Source organism: Camelus ferus, chromosome 15 (assembly GCF_009834535.1).
Source record: "Camelus ferus isolate YT-003-E chromosome 15, BCGSAC_Cfer_1.0, whole genome shotgun sequence".
NCBI classification, from domain to species: Eukaryota; Metazoa; Chordata; class Mammalia; order Artiodactyla; family Camelidae; genus Camelus; species Camelus ferus.
In genome coordinates, this window is record NC_045710.1 from 22685518 (window position 1) to 22704027 (window position 18510).

General features: G+C 34.1%; 1 protein-coding gene across 1 annotated transcript in view; it reads left to right on the forward strand.

Moving 5' to 3' along the window:
- Nucleotides 1-18510, forward strand: part of BIRC6 (baculoviral IAP repeat containing 6) — a 197486-nt gene that overhangs the window by 21647 nt on the left and 157329 nt on the right. The window contains 8 exon segments of the mRNA XM_032497324.1: nt 859-1040; nt 2322-2459; nt 8528-8721; nt 10934-11045; nt 12685-12767; nt 13430-13652; nt 13735-13895; nt 17390-17448. Of these exon segments, the coding sequence (XP_032353215.1) occupies nt 859-1040; nt 2322-2459; nt 8528-8721; nt 10934-11045; nt 12685-12767; nt 13430-13652; nt 13735-13895; nt 17390-17448 (1152 nt within the window).

Here is an 18510-nt window from a genome sequence, read left to right on the forward strand (position 1 = left end):
AGACTTCTTGAAATTCTACGCTAACTTATCCTGAGAAATTTTATAGTTAGTGTATTCACTGGCTTTCCATTAAAAAATACTCTTCTTATATCGATTCAGCAGAAACTTCAGGGAACATTGATCTTCATAGTTGACTGTGTTTTTTTAGTGGTGTTTAACTAGAGATTTTACTAGTTCTCTTTGTCTTAACTTAGGTTATAAACATTTTCCATAGTTTTATCTCAGATACAAAAAGCCCTAAATAAATTTTTGAGGTAATTACCTCGAAACTATCCACACTGACTTTATGCTTAATGATTTTTGCAAAAAAAAAAAAAAAAGACATAAATAAAATATAGAATATCCTATTTATTTATTTATTAATTTAATTGAAATGTAGTTGATTTCCAAAGTTGTATAGTAGTTGAATATTGAAAAATTTTTTCCACTTTATTTTAAAATAGTGTAATGCAAAGAACTTCCCTATAACTTTTACCCAGTTACACTTACTTTAATTGTAAATGTTTTACCACATTTGCTAATCGTTTCCCCACAGTATACATACGTATTACTTTTGCTCTATCGTGAGTAGGTTTATATAATATATCATGCCCCTTTACCCTTTACTATTTCTGTGTTTATTTCTAAAAACAATGATACTCTCTTTTATAACAGCAATTTAGTTTTCAAGTTCTGTTAATTTCATATTGTTATGGTAATCTACAGTACATACTCTGATTTAACCAGTTCTGATAATGTCCTTTAGAGCATTTTTCCAGTTGAAGATTATATATTATGTTTAGTTGCCATATAAACATTTATTTTAAATGGACTATTGGTTTTAAAATCTTAAGTATTGAATTTTTGTTCTTTTAACAGCTAAACCAGGTGGACAGGTGAAATGTCAGTATATTTCTGCCGTGGATAAAGTTATATTTGTGGATGATTATGCAGTAGGGTGTAGGAAGGACCTTAATGGAATCTTGTTGTTAGACACTGCTCTGCAAACTCCAGTTTCAAAGCAGGATGATGTGGTTCAGCTTGAATTACCTGTTACCGAGGTAAGTTGAAATCAGTATCAATATGCTTTTCTACTTAATGTAGTCTCAGACCTATTAGCTGTTAAATGAAATTAGGTTGTCTTTTGAGGATATTATATACGTACCCCTATAAAAAACAAAGAATTGACTTATTGATCACAGCTTTCTTGAAATACTTGTCTTTTCTCTGCATAATTAATTGATACTTGTTAAAATGGTATGCGTGAACTGTACAGGATAAACCACTGTAACAGAGACCCTAAAATACAATGGCTTAAACAAGATAGTTTCTTTCCAGTAACAAAGCAGGGCTAAGTGTAGGGACAGCTTACTTACCTAAACACTTAGCTTCCATCTTGTGAGTCCAAGACAGCTGCTTCAAGTTTCATTATTTCCTAGTCTTAGGGAAAGAAGGGGAGGGCAAAAGGCCAGGGAAGCACACTGGCATTTCCCACTCTGCTTCCTGTCCTTTCCCTTCACCTCCCTCATCCCCTTCCTCCCTTTCCCCTAGCCCCCTCATTTTTCTTGTTCTCTTTTATAAACTATCTCACATATATCCTTTTCATATTCACCCCATTAGCCAGAGTTTACTCACAAGGCCACATTAAGCTGAGGTGGTTCTTTCTTCTTTAATATTAAAAAAAAGGAATAAATATTAATGGACAACCAGTAATCTTTGCTGTGTATCATGTTTCTTAAGAATTTTAGTTTAAAATTTCAGCCATGTGTATTTTCTTGTGTTACATATGCATTACTTAATTTTTAAGTCTATCCTAACTTAAATCCTTTGGTATGTGTTGATGGTCATATCATGTAATTTGAAAGTACAGTTTTCAGATTTATCAAGATTTTAAATCATCTCAGAATATTAAAGATTATAATGCTATATACTTCCTAATAAAGTGAGGTATTATTTCTGTCTTCATACCAAGTTGTTGATTATTAATTGTTTTGCATTTGGTGGATTGATATGATTAGTTAATAAAATCTGTATATCATATTTCCCATTTTTTAGTACATGAAAAGTATTAATGTGTGAATTTTAAGTGCAGTATAAATGATTTCATTCCTTCTTTGAAGGCTTTTTGTAAAAAAACCCCAAAAATCCAACATATATATACTTAGATTTCATGTTTAGTGTCATAACACTAAAGTCATCTAGTCATCTAGATTAATTAAGTTTGTTTTGAAAAAAGTAGGCAAGCTTTAGTATAGTACCTGTCAGAATGAAAATATTTGTATAAGGATCTGAATTTAACATTTTCTGTTGTGTTTAATTTTTTGTGATCATCTTTTATTTAGGCACAACAGCTCTTATCAGCATGTTTAGAAAAGGTAGATATTTCTAGCACGGAGGGTTATGATTTGTTCATCACACAGCTCAAAGATGGTTTGAAAAATACATCTCATGAGACTGCAGCAAACCACAAAGTTGCTAAGGTAAGAAGGTAAAAAAATTACCTTGTTTGAGGTTATAATAGAGAGAACACCTCTATACTTTCACCCTTCTCTGTCCTCCCCACACTGATGACTAGGATGTCTGTGGGAGATGGTACTCTGAATTAAATCCTCAGGTATATTTCATTAATTCTGCATTTTTCTTTTAAGATCTTTTCTAAGTTATAAATGTAGTACATATAAAATTTTTATGCCAAAGGGTATAAGGTAGAAAGTAAAAGCTATTTTTCTAAAAATAACTTCTATGTTTATAAATGTCCTTTTCTCAGTTCTTCTACAGTTGAAATTATACTATGTACTGTGATATTAATGTCTTAGTCTGCTTGGGTTGCTATAACAGAATACCACTGACTGAGTGGTATTCTTTTGGTAAGTCCTTCTTCCTGGGTCATAGCTGGCACCTTCTTGCTGTGCTTTTTACGTGGTGGAAAAGGCCAGGGATCCCTCTGGAGCCTTTTATAAAGCAGGCTCCACCTTCATGACTTACGTATCTTCCAAAGGCCCTACCTACTAATACTATCCCCTTTTGGGGTTAGGATTTCAAAGATGAATTTTGGGGTGGGGGACACAAACATTCAGGCTATACCATATACTTTTTTTTTTTTCATTGAAGAATGTATCTTGAGTATCTTTTCATATCAATCCTCATAGATTATCTGTATTCTTCCTAATATTTATATTGAAGTTTATTTTATAGATTTACCATGATTTTATTCCATTGATGGGACATTTTATTTAGTAAAACAGAAGCCATACTATGCATTACAACAGAGAGAATTTATTGTAAGGAATTGATTTAACATGTGTGTAAGAACTGGAAAAGTGAAAAGGAAACCCTGAGTTAATACACAGATGATAATTATGGGAAGCACCCTTACCTAGGTCTGAAGGAACAAGAGGTTAGGATTTTCAGAACTTAGATACTTAGAAACTTACAGAATATGCCCTGTGGGTCTGGGACTCAGACTTCTGAGGAGCTGTTGCCCATAGGTACCTCAGGAGCTTGGAGATTGAAACTTGTGGAACTGAGACTCAGATCTCTGAAGAGAGGTGCTACTTTGCTGATGTTAATGCCTCTGAGGGAGCTTTTAAGACTGGTTCTAGGAATGCTAAAACAAAAAAATCTCTGAAGACAGGAAGAATCAACTGCTACTACCAGGTCCTTTGCTAAAGCAATGTTGACAGCATTGACAAGTAATAAAGGAGTAAGTCTTTCTCCTCTCATCATGCTTTCCAGTTTTCATCCTGTGTTCCTTTTGTCAGAACTTAACAGTCTGGAAACTGGTTGGCAAACTGGTTTACAGAATCCCAACTCCAGCATGACAGGGAACAGAGATAAAGGGTAGGTTTGGACCTGAGAGACAGTGGTTTAGTAACTGTCACAGTCTACTCCTTCGGCTACTCAGCATCTCCATATGTACTGTCTATATGTGTTTAAACTTTCGTACAGCAAAAGTATTATGTTTTTGCTTAACAAGAGGCACCATTCCTTTTTACAAAATGAAGATTCTCTCTCCCCATCCCAAGAACAGACAGACTCTAAGTTCCAACAGATATTTTATTTAAGCCTAGGTGATATTAACTACTCCTAACATTTAATTATAGTCTCAGATGTTTAGTAACAGAACTGTGCTACCTAAAGACTAAATTAACTAGAAACAAAAATTCTTACATAAAATAATAAGTCTATCTCTGTGTATCTATCTAAATCTATATCCGTCTATCATTTATATAATAAAGAAAGAAACTCTGTGTAGCTGTATATCCCTTAGTTCTGGTTAAGAGGATATACTTGATATTTAGAGCCTCCCTCTTCTCCCTACCTATTCCATATTTCCTTTGTCCTCAGCCAGCACTGTAACTAATCAAGTGTCTTTATGTGATGGAGTGACCCAAGTCTTTACTCTTGTAGGATCCACATCCTCTGTGGTGCTGTGTTAAGTTGTAATTGTCCTTTCACTCTTACTACTGGACGTGGAAGGACTTAGAGGCACCCTAGAGATTCTCCTGGATTGTAATTAAGTTCTCCTTGCTTCTGTTATTTAGCATCAGTCTGATTCCCCCATGTGTTTGTCATTTTAAATCATAACCAGCCAATAGAATAACCACCTTTGCTTGGTGAGTCAGTGACAAGAGGAAACCCAAATTACTGAGTAGTAGTATCAACACCTAATTCAATGGAACCATTGTTGTACCCTTGGTGGAACATTCCTTCCTTGATGTAAGACCTCTAGAGCCTAAAGCTTAGGAAAAAAAATACCTGTGAATGGATTACTAAGTATAATAGTGACCTTGCTAGGAGAAGCTGTGTCACATACTTTTTGTTGATTCAAAGCATATATATATAAAATCCTGTAAGGTAGAACTCCCACCTTTCAGGCATCTCTCCCAATTAGTACTGAAAATGAATCTTTTTTGTCAGCTGAGCTCCTTCAGTATGATACCACAGTAGGAACAGTCAGTTTCATGGACAAGAGCCCATTGCTGCTTCCACCCTTTTTTTTCCTTGAAGTGCTTTCTTGGTCAGAAGCAAAAAGCATAGTTGTGTGGAATACCTTGTTGGTACATAAGCCATTCTGTTAGTCCACAGGTATTGTAATATTATGGCAGAAGCATTGTGGGTGGAACAGATAAATGTACCTCTGAAGTACGTTATGTATTACAGTGAAGACAAATTGCCACCCAATCCATGACTGAAGGAATCCAATATAATCAACCTGCAATCAGATAGCTGGCTTCTTCTTCTGGAAAATGGTGTCATATTGATGGCTCACCTTTGGTACCTGCCATTGGCAGATTAACCTGTTGTTAGCCTGCTTAGTCTTAGTGAAAGGAAGTTCATGTTGGGCCTATACATACTCTCTATCTCTGGCCGTGGCATTTTGAGGACAGGTTCATTGAGTAAGGACTGCAGTGGCTATGGAGCAAGGGTGAGTGACATTCATATAATGTGTATAAGTTGTCCATGTTGTCCATTTCCTCTGGGATGGAAGGTTTTTTTTTTTTTTTAAATGGAAGTACTGGGTATTGAACCCAGGACCTTGTGCATGCTAAGCATGCACTCTATCGCTGAGCTGTACCCACTGGAATGGATGCCTTTTGATAAGCATTCACGTATTTCACAAATATTTTTACACTCTGTGTTTATTTTGATAGGTCTGTCCATAGACTTCTACCCTTAACTTCCTTGTTAACAATCTTCCAAATGCCTGACCATTCAGCCAAAACATTAGCTACTGGCCATTAATCAGTGAAGACCTTTACTTCTGGCCATCTCTCAATCCAAAGAGAACAGCCAGATGTACTGGTTGAAGTCCTGCCCACTGAGAAGATTCACCTTCACCACTGTCCTGACTGGGACTGTGATGCTATAGTCATCAACTTTGGCATGGTATCAACATAGTGTGCAGAACCATCTGTATGTCAGAGCCAAAGGTTTTCTTCCTCAGTTATCTCATCATAAATTCCCTGTGAAGCCAACAATGTGGAATGAGAAAAGAGACATTATAAGAGTAGATATTTTAAGAGTGGAAATCTGAGCTAACTTGCTATTCAGGTGGTTCAAAATTGAATTGCCTTTTGGACTTTCTCAAGACTGATCTCTTAAAAGCCACTTGATGAAGGATAGCCCTCATGCCCAGTAGTATGATTTGCTGTGTTAAATAACACGTAGTTTGTGGTGGACAGTTCTGATTGTGTAGACGTTTATCTCATGGATAAGTTATTTCTGTCAGGGACTACTGAGAAGCCAGGGGTTGTCACTCAAAAGGAGAACAGTTATAGTTACAGCATCTTTACTTATGGCAGATACTTACAGTGTCACTGAGTATGCTCATCAAGTACAAGTGGGAGAGCATATTGTCGTTCAGTCTGGTTGTGCTACAGAGCTTGTTGTTCCGTGCCTTATGTATTATTTGATAATTGAGTTAGAGTAGCATACTCAAATATACCGGACACCAGGTCCAAAATCTACTTAATCCCACCAAGCATTGTGCCTCTTTTTCATTGTTTGCTTTTACAAGTTGTAGTAACTTGTCTTTTACCTTGGAGGAAATATCTTGATGTGCCTAGACTACTGGGCCTCCAGAAATTTCGCAGAGGTTGCAGGATCCTGAGTTTTTCTGGGGATTATTTTCTCTGGCTTGCATGTTTCTTACTAATGCGTTTAAGTTTCTTGCTACTTCCCCCTTATCTGAACCAGTTAGTATGATGTTGCCTACATAGTAGACCAAGGTGATGATCTGCGGAATATTAGGTTGATCAGAATTTCTATAGACAATGTTACGGTAAAAAGCATCAGATACAGTCCTCGGGTAGGACTGTGCAGATTTATTGTTTTTTCCAGATAAAAGCAGTCTGCTTTTGGATGGTCCTAAAAATTAGTATAGAAAATAGTATTTGACAGAATTGTAACTGCCTACCAAATATTAAGGGATTTGTTGATTTGCTTCAGTAAAAATACTTCATCTGGAAAAGCAGCTGCAGTTGAAATCATCACCTGATTTTACAATGCACAGTCATTCTTCAAGACCCATTTATGTTTTGCATGGGCCAAATAGGCCAGTTAAATGGAGGTGAGATAGTTTGATTATCACAGTATCTTTCAGGTCTAGTATAGTGACATTGATCTCAGAAATTTTCTTAGGATCTGGTATTGCTTTCATTTAGCAGCTTTGTAGAAAATGAAACTTCTAGGGGCTTCCACTTGGCCTTTCTTACTTTAATAGTCCTCAGAGAGGATTAGAGAAACAACGTAGGAATTTTTCCTACATTGCCTATTCTGCTTCTCTTCTAGTTGTACATTTGGAAACTTGAGAAATAACTACAAGATAGATCTGGAGACCCACAGAGTTCACTGTGACAACTTTGGGCCAAAATTCCATTAATTGTTTCACCATCACAAGTCCCCACTTTAACTAGTGGACCACAGTGATGTTTTAGTTCAGTTCAATGCTATTATCTTGTAATGCCTGAGATATCACAATATTTTCTATTCCCCTGCACAGTGACTATAGTGAATGTCCACAGGTGCCTTTGAGGAAGGCTTGGAGTGTGATTTATAGTGTATAGTTGAGGAATTGTAGGATCCTTTTTCAGGAGGATTTAGCCTTCCTTTCAACCAAGAGTCTCTGCATCTATGAACAGGTTAGATCTAGGAACAAAGTAAGATCAGTCTGTCTCTGTCTCTGTCTCACGTAATTGAAGTCATGTTTCTAGCCACAAGTATTTCCATTAATATAGGATTAAGTAGTAATTTAGTAGGTTGCCTGGAGTGTATTAGGAAGAATGGAAACCATTCATAGGCTAGCAGGGACAGGATATAAAGATGAAATTACTCTATAGACTTATTTCTCTTGGAGAATAATAATTAGCATTTTTTTTTGCAGCCTGACTTTTTAAGTAATTATTTTAATACTGAATAATTGTGATTAACTTTTATTGAATGCTTACTCTCTCGGGCACTATACCAGGCCTTACTTGAATTTTCATAAGAACATTATGTGAATATAGAAGCAGGAAACTGAAGTTAATCTGACCAGGATCACATGGTTAATGGTGAAGCTGGGCTTGGAATCCAAGTCTGTGTGACTACAAGATCTATGCTTTTAGATATTTTTGCTAGATATCATGGTGACAACAACAAATACATAGGAAACTGCTAATCCAAAGTAAATCCTCATGCAACCCAGTAGTGATGAATTATACAACTATATTTTTATGAATAGGAATATTTGAGTGCCTAGTTTATGCTTAACATTGTGTTATGAGCTGGAGGAATATGAAAAGTGACAGATAATTTTAGTGATCCTTAATTGTGGATAAGATATGTAAAAAGACGTGCTACCATCCGGTTCTAAACTTTCTTTTCAGGATGATTAGTTGAGGTTTCATTTTTTACATAATTGCAGATTTCTGCTTTAAATGATAAATTAATGAAGTAAACTGACTTGAAACTGTAAATAATTCTTTTTCTTACAATGTTTAAGTTATGGTTTTGGTGAAAAGTGTTGAGTATGTTTTCCTTTGCTTACACTCCCATTTTCTTTCAGTGGGCCACTGTTACATTTCATCTTCCTCATCATGTTTTGAAGTCCATTGCCAGTGCTATTGTGAATGAACTTAAGAAAATAAATCAAAATGTTGCTGCCTTACCTGTGGCGTCCTCAGTGATGGACAGATTGTCTTACCTTTTACCTAGTGCACGTCCAGAACTTGGGGTGGGGCCAGGCCGTTCTGTGGACAGGTATGACCTTACTTATAAACTGATGCAACAGTGAGATTGAACTGATTAGTATTTTGGATTAACAAAGAATAACTGTAAAATTTGGTTGTGATTTAAAAAAATTTCAGAATAGTTTTGAAAACCACTCAGATTTTTATTTCTATCAGAGTACCAAAGTGAAGTAAATACTTCTTGAATTGCTATTAAACAGTTTCTTTTGGTGCCTGGAAGGTATTTAAAGGGATTATAAAACTTGATTTAAAAATTCCGCCTTTGTTCCTGGTTAGTAAATATCACAGTCAACTTACAAATACTATGATTATTCAGTATAAGAATTATTTTGCCTTGGAAACTGACACAACATTGTAAACTGACTATTCAATTAAAAAAAATTATTTTGCCTTGATGAAATTTTTTGATCTTCAGCATAAATTTTGGTAAATTAAAAGACTGTGTCAGAATCTGAACATAAGAGCCATATAATATTTCCTACTTAAAAAAATGAAAAGCATTAAACAATTAGAGCAATTTTGAATTAATATTTTTATGCTGCCTGCCCTGGATTTAAATAGTGTGTTACGAAAATCATACCTCAACCATCATTTTCTTCAGTAGCGATTTATCGAGGTTCTGCTTTGTATAAAACTAACTAAAAAGCCAGTAATACATTCATTTAAAAACTTAAATGATTTTACTTGAAATAATACCAAATTTTTATTAAAAGTGCTGAAGTTCTGTTTTGATAAGTTCACATTTGCCTTCCCACGTAGCATTTTACATTTTCACATTTTCTTTGGATGCGAATTGTAACTTACAATAAACGTTTCTTGTCCGAGAAGCCATGCCCATCTTGAGATTATAATTTCAGAGCTGTTTTCTTTGCAATCAGTAAGAGAGTTTCTGAAGAAATCAGTGCAAGCTGTGATGAATGGTTTATTTTAGGAAATTCATTCATTAGATAGGATTTTTAATGTTTCTGTAGGTGTTAAAATGTCTCAAAATGTTAATTAAAATTTTTTACTTATTTATTTTTAGGGGCAGAGGTAATTAGGCTTATTTACTTTGGAGGAGGTACTGGGGATTGAACCCAAGACCTCATGCATGCTAAACATGCACTTCTACCACTTGAGCTATACCTTCCACCCTCAAAATGTTAATTTTGATGTAGCCTGTGGTGTTTATTTCATTAAAAATGAATCTAGGAACCTTATGAGGACCTGGATGATCTCAGGTTTGTCGGAGGTTTGAGTTAGGGTCTACTGGATGCTATTGCTGTTTTGTTTGGTAATGTAACTAAGTGGTCAGGTTTTCTGTTCTGAAACTGGCACAGATCCTGAAGACATCTGTAGCCTGTAGATGATAAGGCTTTTCTAATCGAACATTTTTGTTTTGTTTTGAAGTCAGAACACAACTATGAGTTATACCTAAAAGCTCACTAGCAATATTATAGGAAATCATGTTCTAATTTAAGGGAAGAACTTAAAGAAAAATATTTTTCTGGTCTTTTTGTGATGACTTTTACCTCTTTCTCTGTCCTTTTTAAAATCAGTTGCACTTTGTGTAAGGAAGGGGAAGCTTTGTTGATCAGTCCTTTCTTACTTGAAGCTGTTTGGACTTTCTAATTTTGGTGGGCTTCTTTAAAAAAGTACTCTAGTTTGTTACAGGTTCACTCTCAGCTAGCTAATGTATTTTAAAGAAAACATACGTGAAGATTTCCTTTTTTTTTCTGATAATTTCCTGGAGTGTATAAGTTTCTTGGGAAAGGATTTCTCTGGAGAAGGAACAGAAAACTGCTTTCTACTTAAAAAAAAAAACAAAAAAACTAGAATATATTTTCTCAGTATGGCTGAGATAAAACCACTGTTCCTTTGGTTGTGGTTTTATCCATTTATGTAAAACTTGTCACATTATGAAAGTGTAAGTTTCTCTGCCTCTACGTTTCCAGATTTTCTGCTCTCTGATTGGTGATTTCGCAACATTGATTAATTTAATCTACCCCTGGAATTGTTTATCAGTTGTAGCCATCTTATCAAACATTTCTTTTCCCCAACTCTTGTTCAGGGGACATTCCTAAAACTTAGAATTTTTAGTTTAAAATACAGATTTAACCTTGGTCTTTAGACAGTCCCAGTTTTTGTTGATAATCCAATAAATTTTTCTCTCCAGTGCTAGTTAGGAGTGTCACTGTAATTTGATGCTTAACTTCAGTTACATTTAGTATATTTACTTTTAGATCATTGATGTATAGTGAAGCTAACAGAAGGGAGACATTTACCTCATGGCCTCATGTAGGCTATAGATGGGCACAGCCAGATCCCATGGCTCAAGCTGGATTTTATCATCAGGTAAAAAAGACTGTCAATTTTTTTTCAGTATGACTTTGTAGCCTTTAGTGAAATTGTCAACATTTTAATACTTTTTTGGAAATGTATATTATTTTATGCAACTTGGCTATGTGCTTGTGTGTATACATGTAATGTGTGTTTTGTTTTATTTTGGGAGTTGTGCTCTCTGGATGTGTGTTTATTTTCAGTTTTGACTTACGCATTCATAACAGAGTAGTAAGTATTAGGGTAATGCAATAAAAGCAATGCATTACAGTTACTCTTGAAAGTTTAATTTTATTGGGATGCAAATTACCCATAGTGCTAGATGACTATGGAAGCAGCATCGCAGATAGTATAGTGTAACCTGAATACACATATATTGAAGAACTGATAAAGAAATTATGTAGAAAGAGAAATAATTATTCAGGGAAAATAGTCATAGTTTTATGTATGAAAAGAGGAGTGTGTACAGGGTAAAGATGAATGTGACAAAAAGGCATGAGAATGGGATATTATAGAAAGCTTCACTGAGTTAAAGTAGAGGGAAGTTAAGAAAAATGAGTTTAGGTAGGCATAAAAAGAACAGGTAAAGGAAACTCAACAGAGTAGTCTAGACTGGCTCACCACAGTTTTGCCATTGCTAAAGAAGCTAAGAAGTCTAATACTTACATGTCAGTTTACATAAAGCATGCTTATTTAATTTTAGAATTCAATTAAATTTTGAATACATTGAAGTTAGTATTATAAAGAATCTTAAGAGTGATTAGTTCTTGAAGTATCTTAAGATTAAATCAGAAAACCATATGTATTTGAAGATTTTATTCCAAGTTTGTCTGATTTCCAGTTAAAGATAGATTTGTTTGGAGACTAGGTATTATTAGAGTTACTGAAATTATTTTCCCAAGTTAAGGATTGAATAAGGACCATTTTTCCTAATAACTTACCTTCTTTCTTCTTATTTGGTGTAATTTCCTAAAACAGTCTCTGTGAAGTGATGCCTTGACATTTTTTCCATTGAGCTATTATCCATTGTATTTCATCTTTGCAAAGAGAGCAAATCATAGGTTTTCTAGATTCTGCCACCTGTTAATACAGGGGCTGATTATTCTTAACTTCTAAAATATATAATATATTTACACCTGTAGACATAGCAAGTGCTAAGTAGAGTAAGTACTCAAAAATACTAGTTTTCAGAGGTATATTTCAGTTCAGGTTTTGGAATTTTTGTCCAATGTGTCTTACTTAAAGAATGTTACATGAATTATGTTCCGTTGTTTGCTTGTCCTTTTTATTTGTCCTTTCTTATTAATAGTATGGAATTCAGTTTTTAATAATAAACCTGTTAGACTATTTCCTTTCATATACTTCATTCTATTTAAAATATTTTAGTAATATTAGAAGATGGTAGATCAGAGATTGAGTATGTGTGTGCCTCCATATTTGATTTAGTGGTTATTTGCTGATGAAACACAACTTTTCAAATAAAACATCAAATTTAAAGTATTTGGGGATTCAGTATATTGTTGGAGCCTGATGGGATAGGCTAATTTTCTTTTTCTCAGTATGGAATTTTACCTAAAATTATGGACTTATTTAGGAGTTTTTATTAAGAATCTATTTTAATATTGATGAACCTTTTCTGTCTATAAATTTGCAGCCTGCCTCATCTGGAGATGATAGAGCCATGTGTTTTACTTGTAGTGTATGTCTTGTTTGTTGGGAACCTACTGATGAACCTTGGTGAGTCTTGATTTTTCTGAGTATAATAGGCTAAGTTCTATAAATGTGCTTTTGAATCTTATTTTTTTAATCTGTGTATATTAATATTCTTGCTTTTTGCCATCTGTGTTTTTGCCTTTGTCCTAAGAGAGTGAGGTAGTGCTGACTATGATCTGTTACATCATTTGGCATATAAGATCTCTGTCTTTGACTACCCAAGACCTGTACGTGGGAGAAGAGCCAAAGAATGGAACTGGGCTCTGACTGAAAACTAGAAGGCTATGATAAAATGAAATAAAATGTACCTAACATAAAAAATTTTAAACGGAAACCAGGTAGTTATTTATATAGAGCTGTGGGAAGCCAATGTGAAGAACTATCAGGAGTTTAAACAATTTTATCTGTTACACAATAGCATTTATTTCTCACTTTAATCTGAGACTGGCTTTATTTGTAATCACTTAAAGTGAACAGTGCTATTAAAGTGAGTGCTTAACATGTTAGAGTGATCTCAGTAAAACTGAATGATTTGGTTTATGAGTCTTTTTAATGAAAGAATACTTTAAGTTCAACTAATTGTTTTTTTTTAAAAAGGAAAAGATATCATATAGTTTCTCTTTTAGTGTATAAACTTAACAGATTTGTTGTTCAGTAAACTTTCCCTACCTTAATTTTTTGTGAAGGTCTGAACATGAGAGACATTCCCCAAACTGCCCATTTGTGAAAGGTGAACACACACAGAATGTGCCATTGTCAGTCACTCTTGCAACAAGTCCTGCACAGTTTCCTTGCACAGACGGAACTGACAGAATATCTTGCTTTGGGTCGGGGAGCTGCCCTCACTTTCTTGCTGCTGCAACGAAACGAGGAAAGATCTGTATATGGGATGTTTCCAAACTTATGAAGGTATGTTTTTAATTTTGAAGTGACAGGTTAGTAGTTCAGAAGAAAATCAGTGTAAATTTAGGTTTCTCATTTATTTGTTTAGGTGCACTTAAAGTTTGAAATTAATGCATATGATCCAGCAATTGTACAACAGCTTATTCTATCGGGAGAACCAAGCTCCGCAGTTGAATCAAGGAGACCAACTTTTACATGGCTGGAAGACTCCTCTAGTTGCTCAGATATACCAAAATTGGAAGGAGACAGGTATGTAAATTTGTTGTAATAGTATTTATAGAAGGGAAGTGTTTTCTTTTCCTAAATTGTATGTTCTCTTAATTCTAATTAAAGAAACAGAAAAAATTATTAGGTCAAGAGATTAGAGACTAAATGTTTAGTTAGAAATCTGAAAGAAGTATATGATTATGGGAAAAAAATTTCATTCAGAAACACCATAGTCTATAAAACATACTTTATTTTCTAAATCTATGTCAATTGGAAACCCCATTGACAAATGAAATATAAATAATGAAGTGAAATCCTTGGATTAGACTTAGAATTTCACCTTCTACTAAATCTTTTCATAGAGTAATTGAATCATTTGGTTCATTTTTCCTTTTTTCATTAGCACCTTAAAATACAGAAGTGGTAATGAATAGTAAAGCAACCTATAGCTAGGCAAGATGACCTAATAATTTAAAACAGTAAACATATCAGTAGTCAGCATTGAGTTGAGGCACAATAATTATTGCTAAAGAAAGATTTTGGTAAAGTTGCTCTTCTGGATTCTGTTCCATTCAGCTTTTCTGACAGATTCATATTTCTATGGCTGTATTTGATCTATGCAGGGCAGGAGAGTCAAAATATAATCCCATCTCACCTACTTGTCTCCCAAGAAGCTCTGCAGTTGTAACTCTGAACTGGGGTAGGATTATAGAGCAATATTTGTAGTATTCCCATGTAGACGTAATAAAGGGTTCCATAAACCACACAGTTTGTCTTAAGCATTAGAAGCTACCACCTTTTAAGATTCTGAAGGTAGCAGTGTGAAACGGAGTCTGTGTAAATGTGATCAGATGTCCTGGTATACTGAGATATATCATTTCACTTGCAGGGGCTTCTTGTGTTACTGATGTGTGATTGGTGTTACACCACAGTCAGTGATTTATCATTGTCCTTCACAGTCTTTTTGGTGGCATGCGCTTTCATTAAGAAGTAATATAAAGCTTTATTAATGGAAATGATTTCATTATTTAAATTAATGGAAAATTCACAACATATCAGATGGGAAGTTTACCTCTGTCTAGTCCCTCTTGGTAATAGTATGTCGAAATTATGCATCAGTAATGCATGTGGTCTGAGCTCTGGAACAGACTGATTTAAAGCTTCGTGGTTGTTCTCAGTTATTATAAATCCCTCTGAGAGCTTGATGGGAAAGCAATTGGCCCATCATTGTCTTGAGTTTGACTACATTTGCCAGTAGGGCTGGAAAGTAAGCATGCTTGAGTTCTGATTTTTTTTAGAAATTAGTGGAAAATTATTAATGGAGATACTGAAATTGGTATATCCTGAACAATGACTTTGACTTGGAAGTTTGTAATTTGAGGATTACATATTGAATTGAGATGTAGTTTTAATATTTTACACACACACACCTTGGTAAAATGTTCATTTTTGGTAAATGCATATCCAGTATTTCTGGTGGACAGGTATTATCTGAGTTAGTGTGCTGGAGTTGAGCTATAATTCCCTCTACCTGCTTTTTTAAGAGACTTAAACTCTTTATATGGTAGAAGGACCCTTTTCTCCCAACAAAGTGTGAAATGAGTCATTCAGAATGATTACTTTGTGTTGGGATGGTAGGAGAAAGCTGAAGAGGTGGAAGCTTCAAGCCCTTTCTTGGCCGTTCCTCTCCCCTGGAGGTAGCAGGACTCCTACTGGGTTAGTTGTGGCTATAATGAGCTAAAACTGCCTCTTACTCTGTGGTACAAGATACACATCATAAGATTCATTCTTTAAGTGTACATTTCAGTTATTTTAATCATATGATTTTATCGTGTAGTAATAGAAGCATTTTTCTGTCACAAAATAATCTTTTTTAAAAGATTTGTTTTGAAGACTCAGAATATAGCTTTTTTTTTGCTAACTAAAATGATTATCTGGTAACATTCTTTGTACCTTCAAGATACCTGAATTCCTACTTTAAAATATACTACTATAAGATTTTATCTTTTGTCTCAGTATAGCTGGGTAATGTTCGACTATTTTTCTTAATGCAAAAACTCCTTGAAAATTTTTTTTTTCATTGGGGGGAAGGTAATTTGTTTTATTTATTTTTATTTTTTTTTAATGAAGGGACAGGGCATTGAACCCAGGACCTAGTGCATGCTGAGCACACACTCTACCACTGAGCTATATACCCTCCCCCCTCAAAAACTCTTGAAACCAATTGTGTCTTCTTGGTTTGGACTTCATTCTGGATAATTCCCAATCATTAATATTTCGTCTTAGGATTTATTTTTCCAGGTTTCTTTATTATTTTTCTGAAACTAGCCAATTAGTATTTGAATAGCTTGAGGCTAATAAGCAGCTCATCTTTTTCACATTCTTTTTGTTATTTTTAGAATTATAGCTCAAAATTGACTTATGGTCAATTATTGCCACTTGAAAAAAACTAAAACACAGAAATTTTGTCCAAAATATCTAAGCAAGTATCTCTCCACCTCAATTTCAAACATTACCTTAAGCATTATTAAGGGGAATTACCAGCTTACATTTCATATAAAATAGCATAAATGCCTAGGTATTTCAGATGGAAGTAAAATACATTGTCTCAGAAAGGGAAAATTACTTTTCCTTCCTGCGAAATGCATCTTTTAATTTCCATAGTTAAGTATCATAATTTCAGAACTGTAGTAGATATGCTGGTTGTTACTACAGACACGGCCTAATATTGTGCTAGAATGATCTGTAATTACATCTTTTTTCTTGTCTGCTAACAATGGAGAGTGAGGATAAAGCTGGATGCAGAGGGAAAACCTGGCAGTTTCTTGGGCACATGAGTGAAGAGCAGAAGGGCTATTTATTGTCTTGTTATCTTGACTCCTAAGTTAGGAGTTGTAGTTTTCCTGCTTGTCAAGGAGTTCTTAACAGCACTTCCCAAACAAGCAAAAACAAAACAAACAAACAAAAAAACCCAAACCCAAAACAAAAATTAAATGCATATTTGTGTGAGAACTTATACATACATACACATTTATATAACTATTCTATTTGGTTTTAGGGTGACTTTCCTTAATTCAGGAACAGAATAGTTATGATTTTACTACTGGAAACTTGTGCTTGATTTTATTAGCTGCTGCTTTTTTTTCACTTTTATTTACCCAAACTATCCCCAGTCATACCTATTCAGTCTTCAAATTCCTACAAATTGTATTATAAATTTTTAGAGATTACCAAACTATTTCAGGCAAACATTTATTTGTTGATTTAAAATGATTCATTTTTAGCATTTTTAATCAGTTAGGATCTCAGTCCACTTACATCATTTAAGCTAGTTTTTAAAAAAAATCTGTTTGGAAATTTAATCACAATTTTTACAACTCTGAAGGATCAAGTAAATAAGCTAGTTGTAGTAGTTGTCTATGATGCTTATGTTTGAGATGCAAAACAGTGGTTGTAACATTGTACCTTTTCTTTATTGTCTCATCTTATATATACCTTTTTTGAAATGGAAATTAATTTTTACTTTGTCTTTTAAGTGATGATTTACTGGAGGATTCAGACAGTGAAGAGCATTCCAGATCAGATTCTGTGACAGGTATGTAAAAAAATGTTACTCTGTTTTTTACATCTTTGCATTTGTACTGTTTCTGGATAATGCTAAATACCAGTTAATTCTGTATTAGTGTGAACTCTAAATTTTCACAGATACACACAGAAAATTCAAATATTGTATATCAGAAATCTTGAATTAGTAGTATGTATATAGAGTTCCATATTTAAAATTTAAATAGTGCCTATTTGAGCCAACGAAATTAAGATGAATTTTATGAAATCTTTGTCACAAAGGACAGGGAATTGAGATTAAACTCTTCCAAATGTGCTCAGCTTATTTGTGTAATGGGTTGTTAAATGAAAGTAACATTTAAATCAATAATTACTAATTATTTCTTATTCCCAGAAGAAAACAGGTGAATAGAGAGTAAATTTTAAGGTATAGAGTCATGGACATTAAAGAATCAAGTAAATGCTGCTTTGATCATTAACTTACGAAATGTTAAGTCAAAAGAGTATGCCTCATATTTTAATGTAGTTATATTATAGACAAGGCATCTCAAAATAGTTTTATTATGTCAGAATTCAAATCCTAACTGTCACTATTATAGTCTGATTACACTTCCTAATATATGAACTAGTGATATTAACATCTGTTAATAGAATTTCGAGGATTGATTAAGATGAAAATATATAAAGCATAGTACCTGGGAAGTAGCCAGTATTTTAAAAAGTGACCGTTATTAAATTCGGGCTGTCCTCTAATGTCAGATGTCATGATCTAAGGACATATATGACTTACTAAATCTCTTTGGAGGAGACTTGATTTTGCATAATACCATTGTCCGAAGTTATATGTCAGAAGTTAGTAGTAGTGACTGCTCTCAATTCTAACTTGTTGTAGAATCTTTTTTAAAGCCACCAAACATAATACTGGACTGGTTTTGGATTAACCCTCTCTTAAGGTTATTCTTAACAATGAAAAAAATCAACACAAATATAGGAAAATGCCCTGAATAATGTACAAATGTGTAATTAGCTCTAGGAAAAATAACTAATTGCACTTAAAAAATTTATTCTGATGAAGTGTGGTCTTTTTCCACTT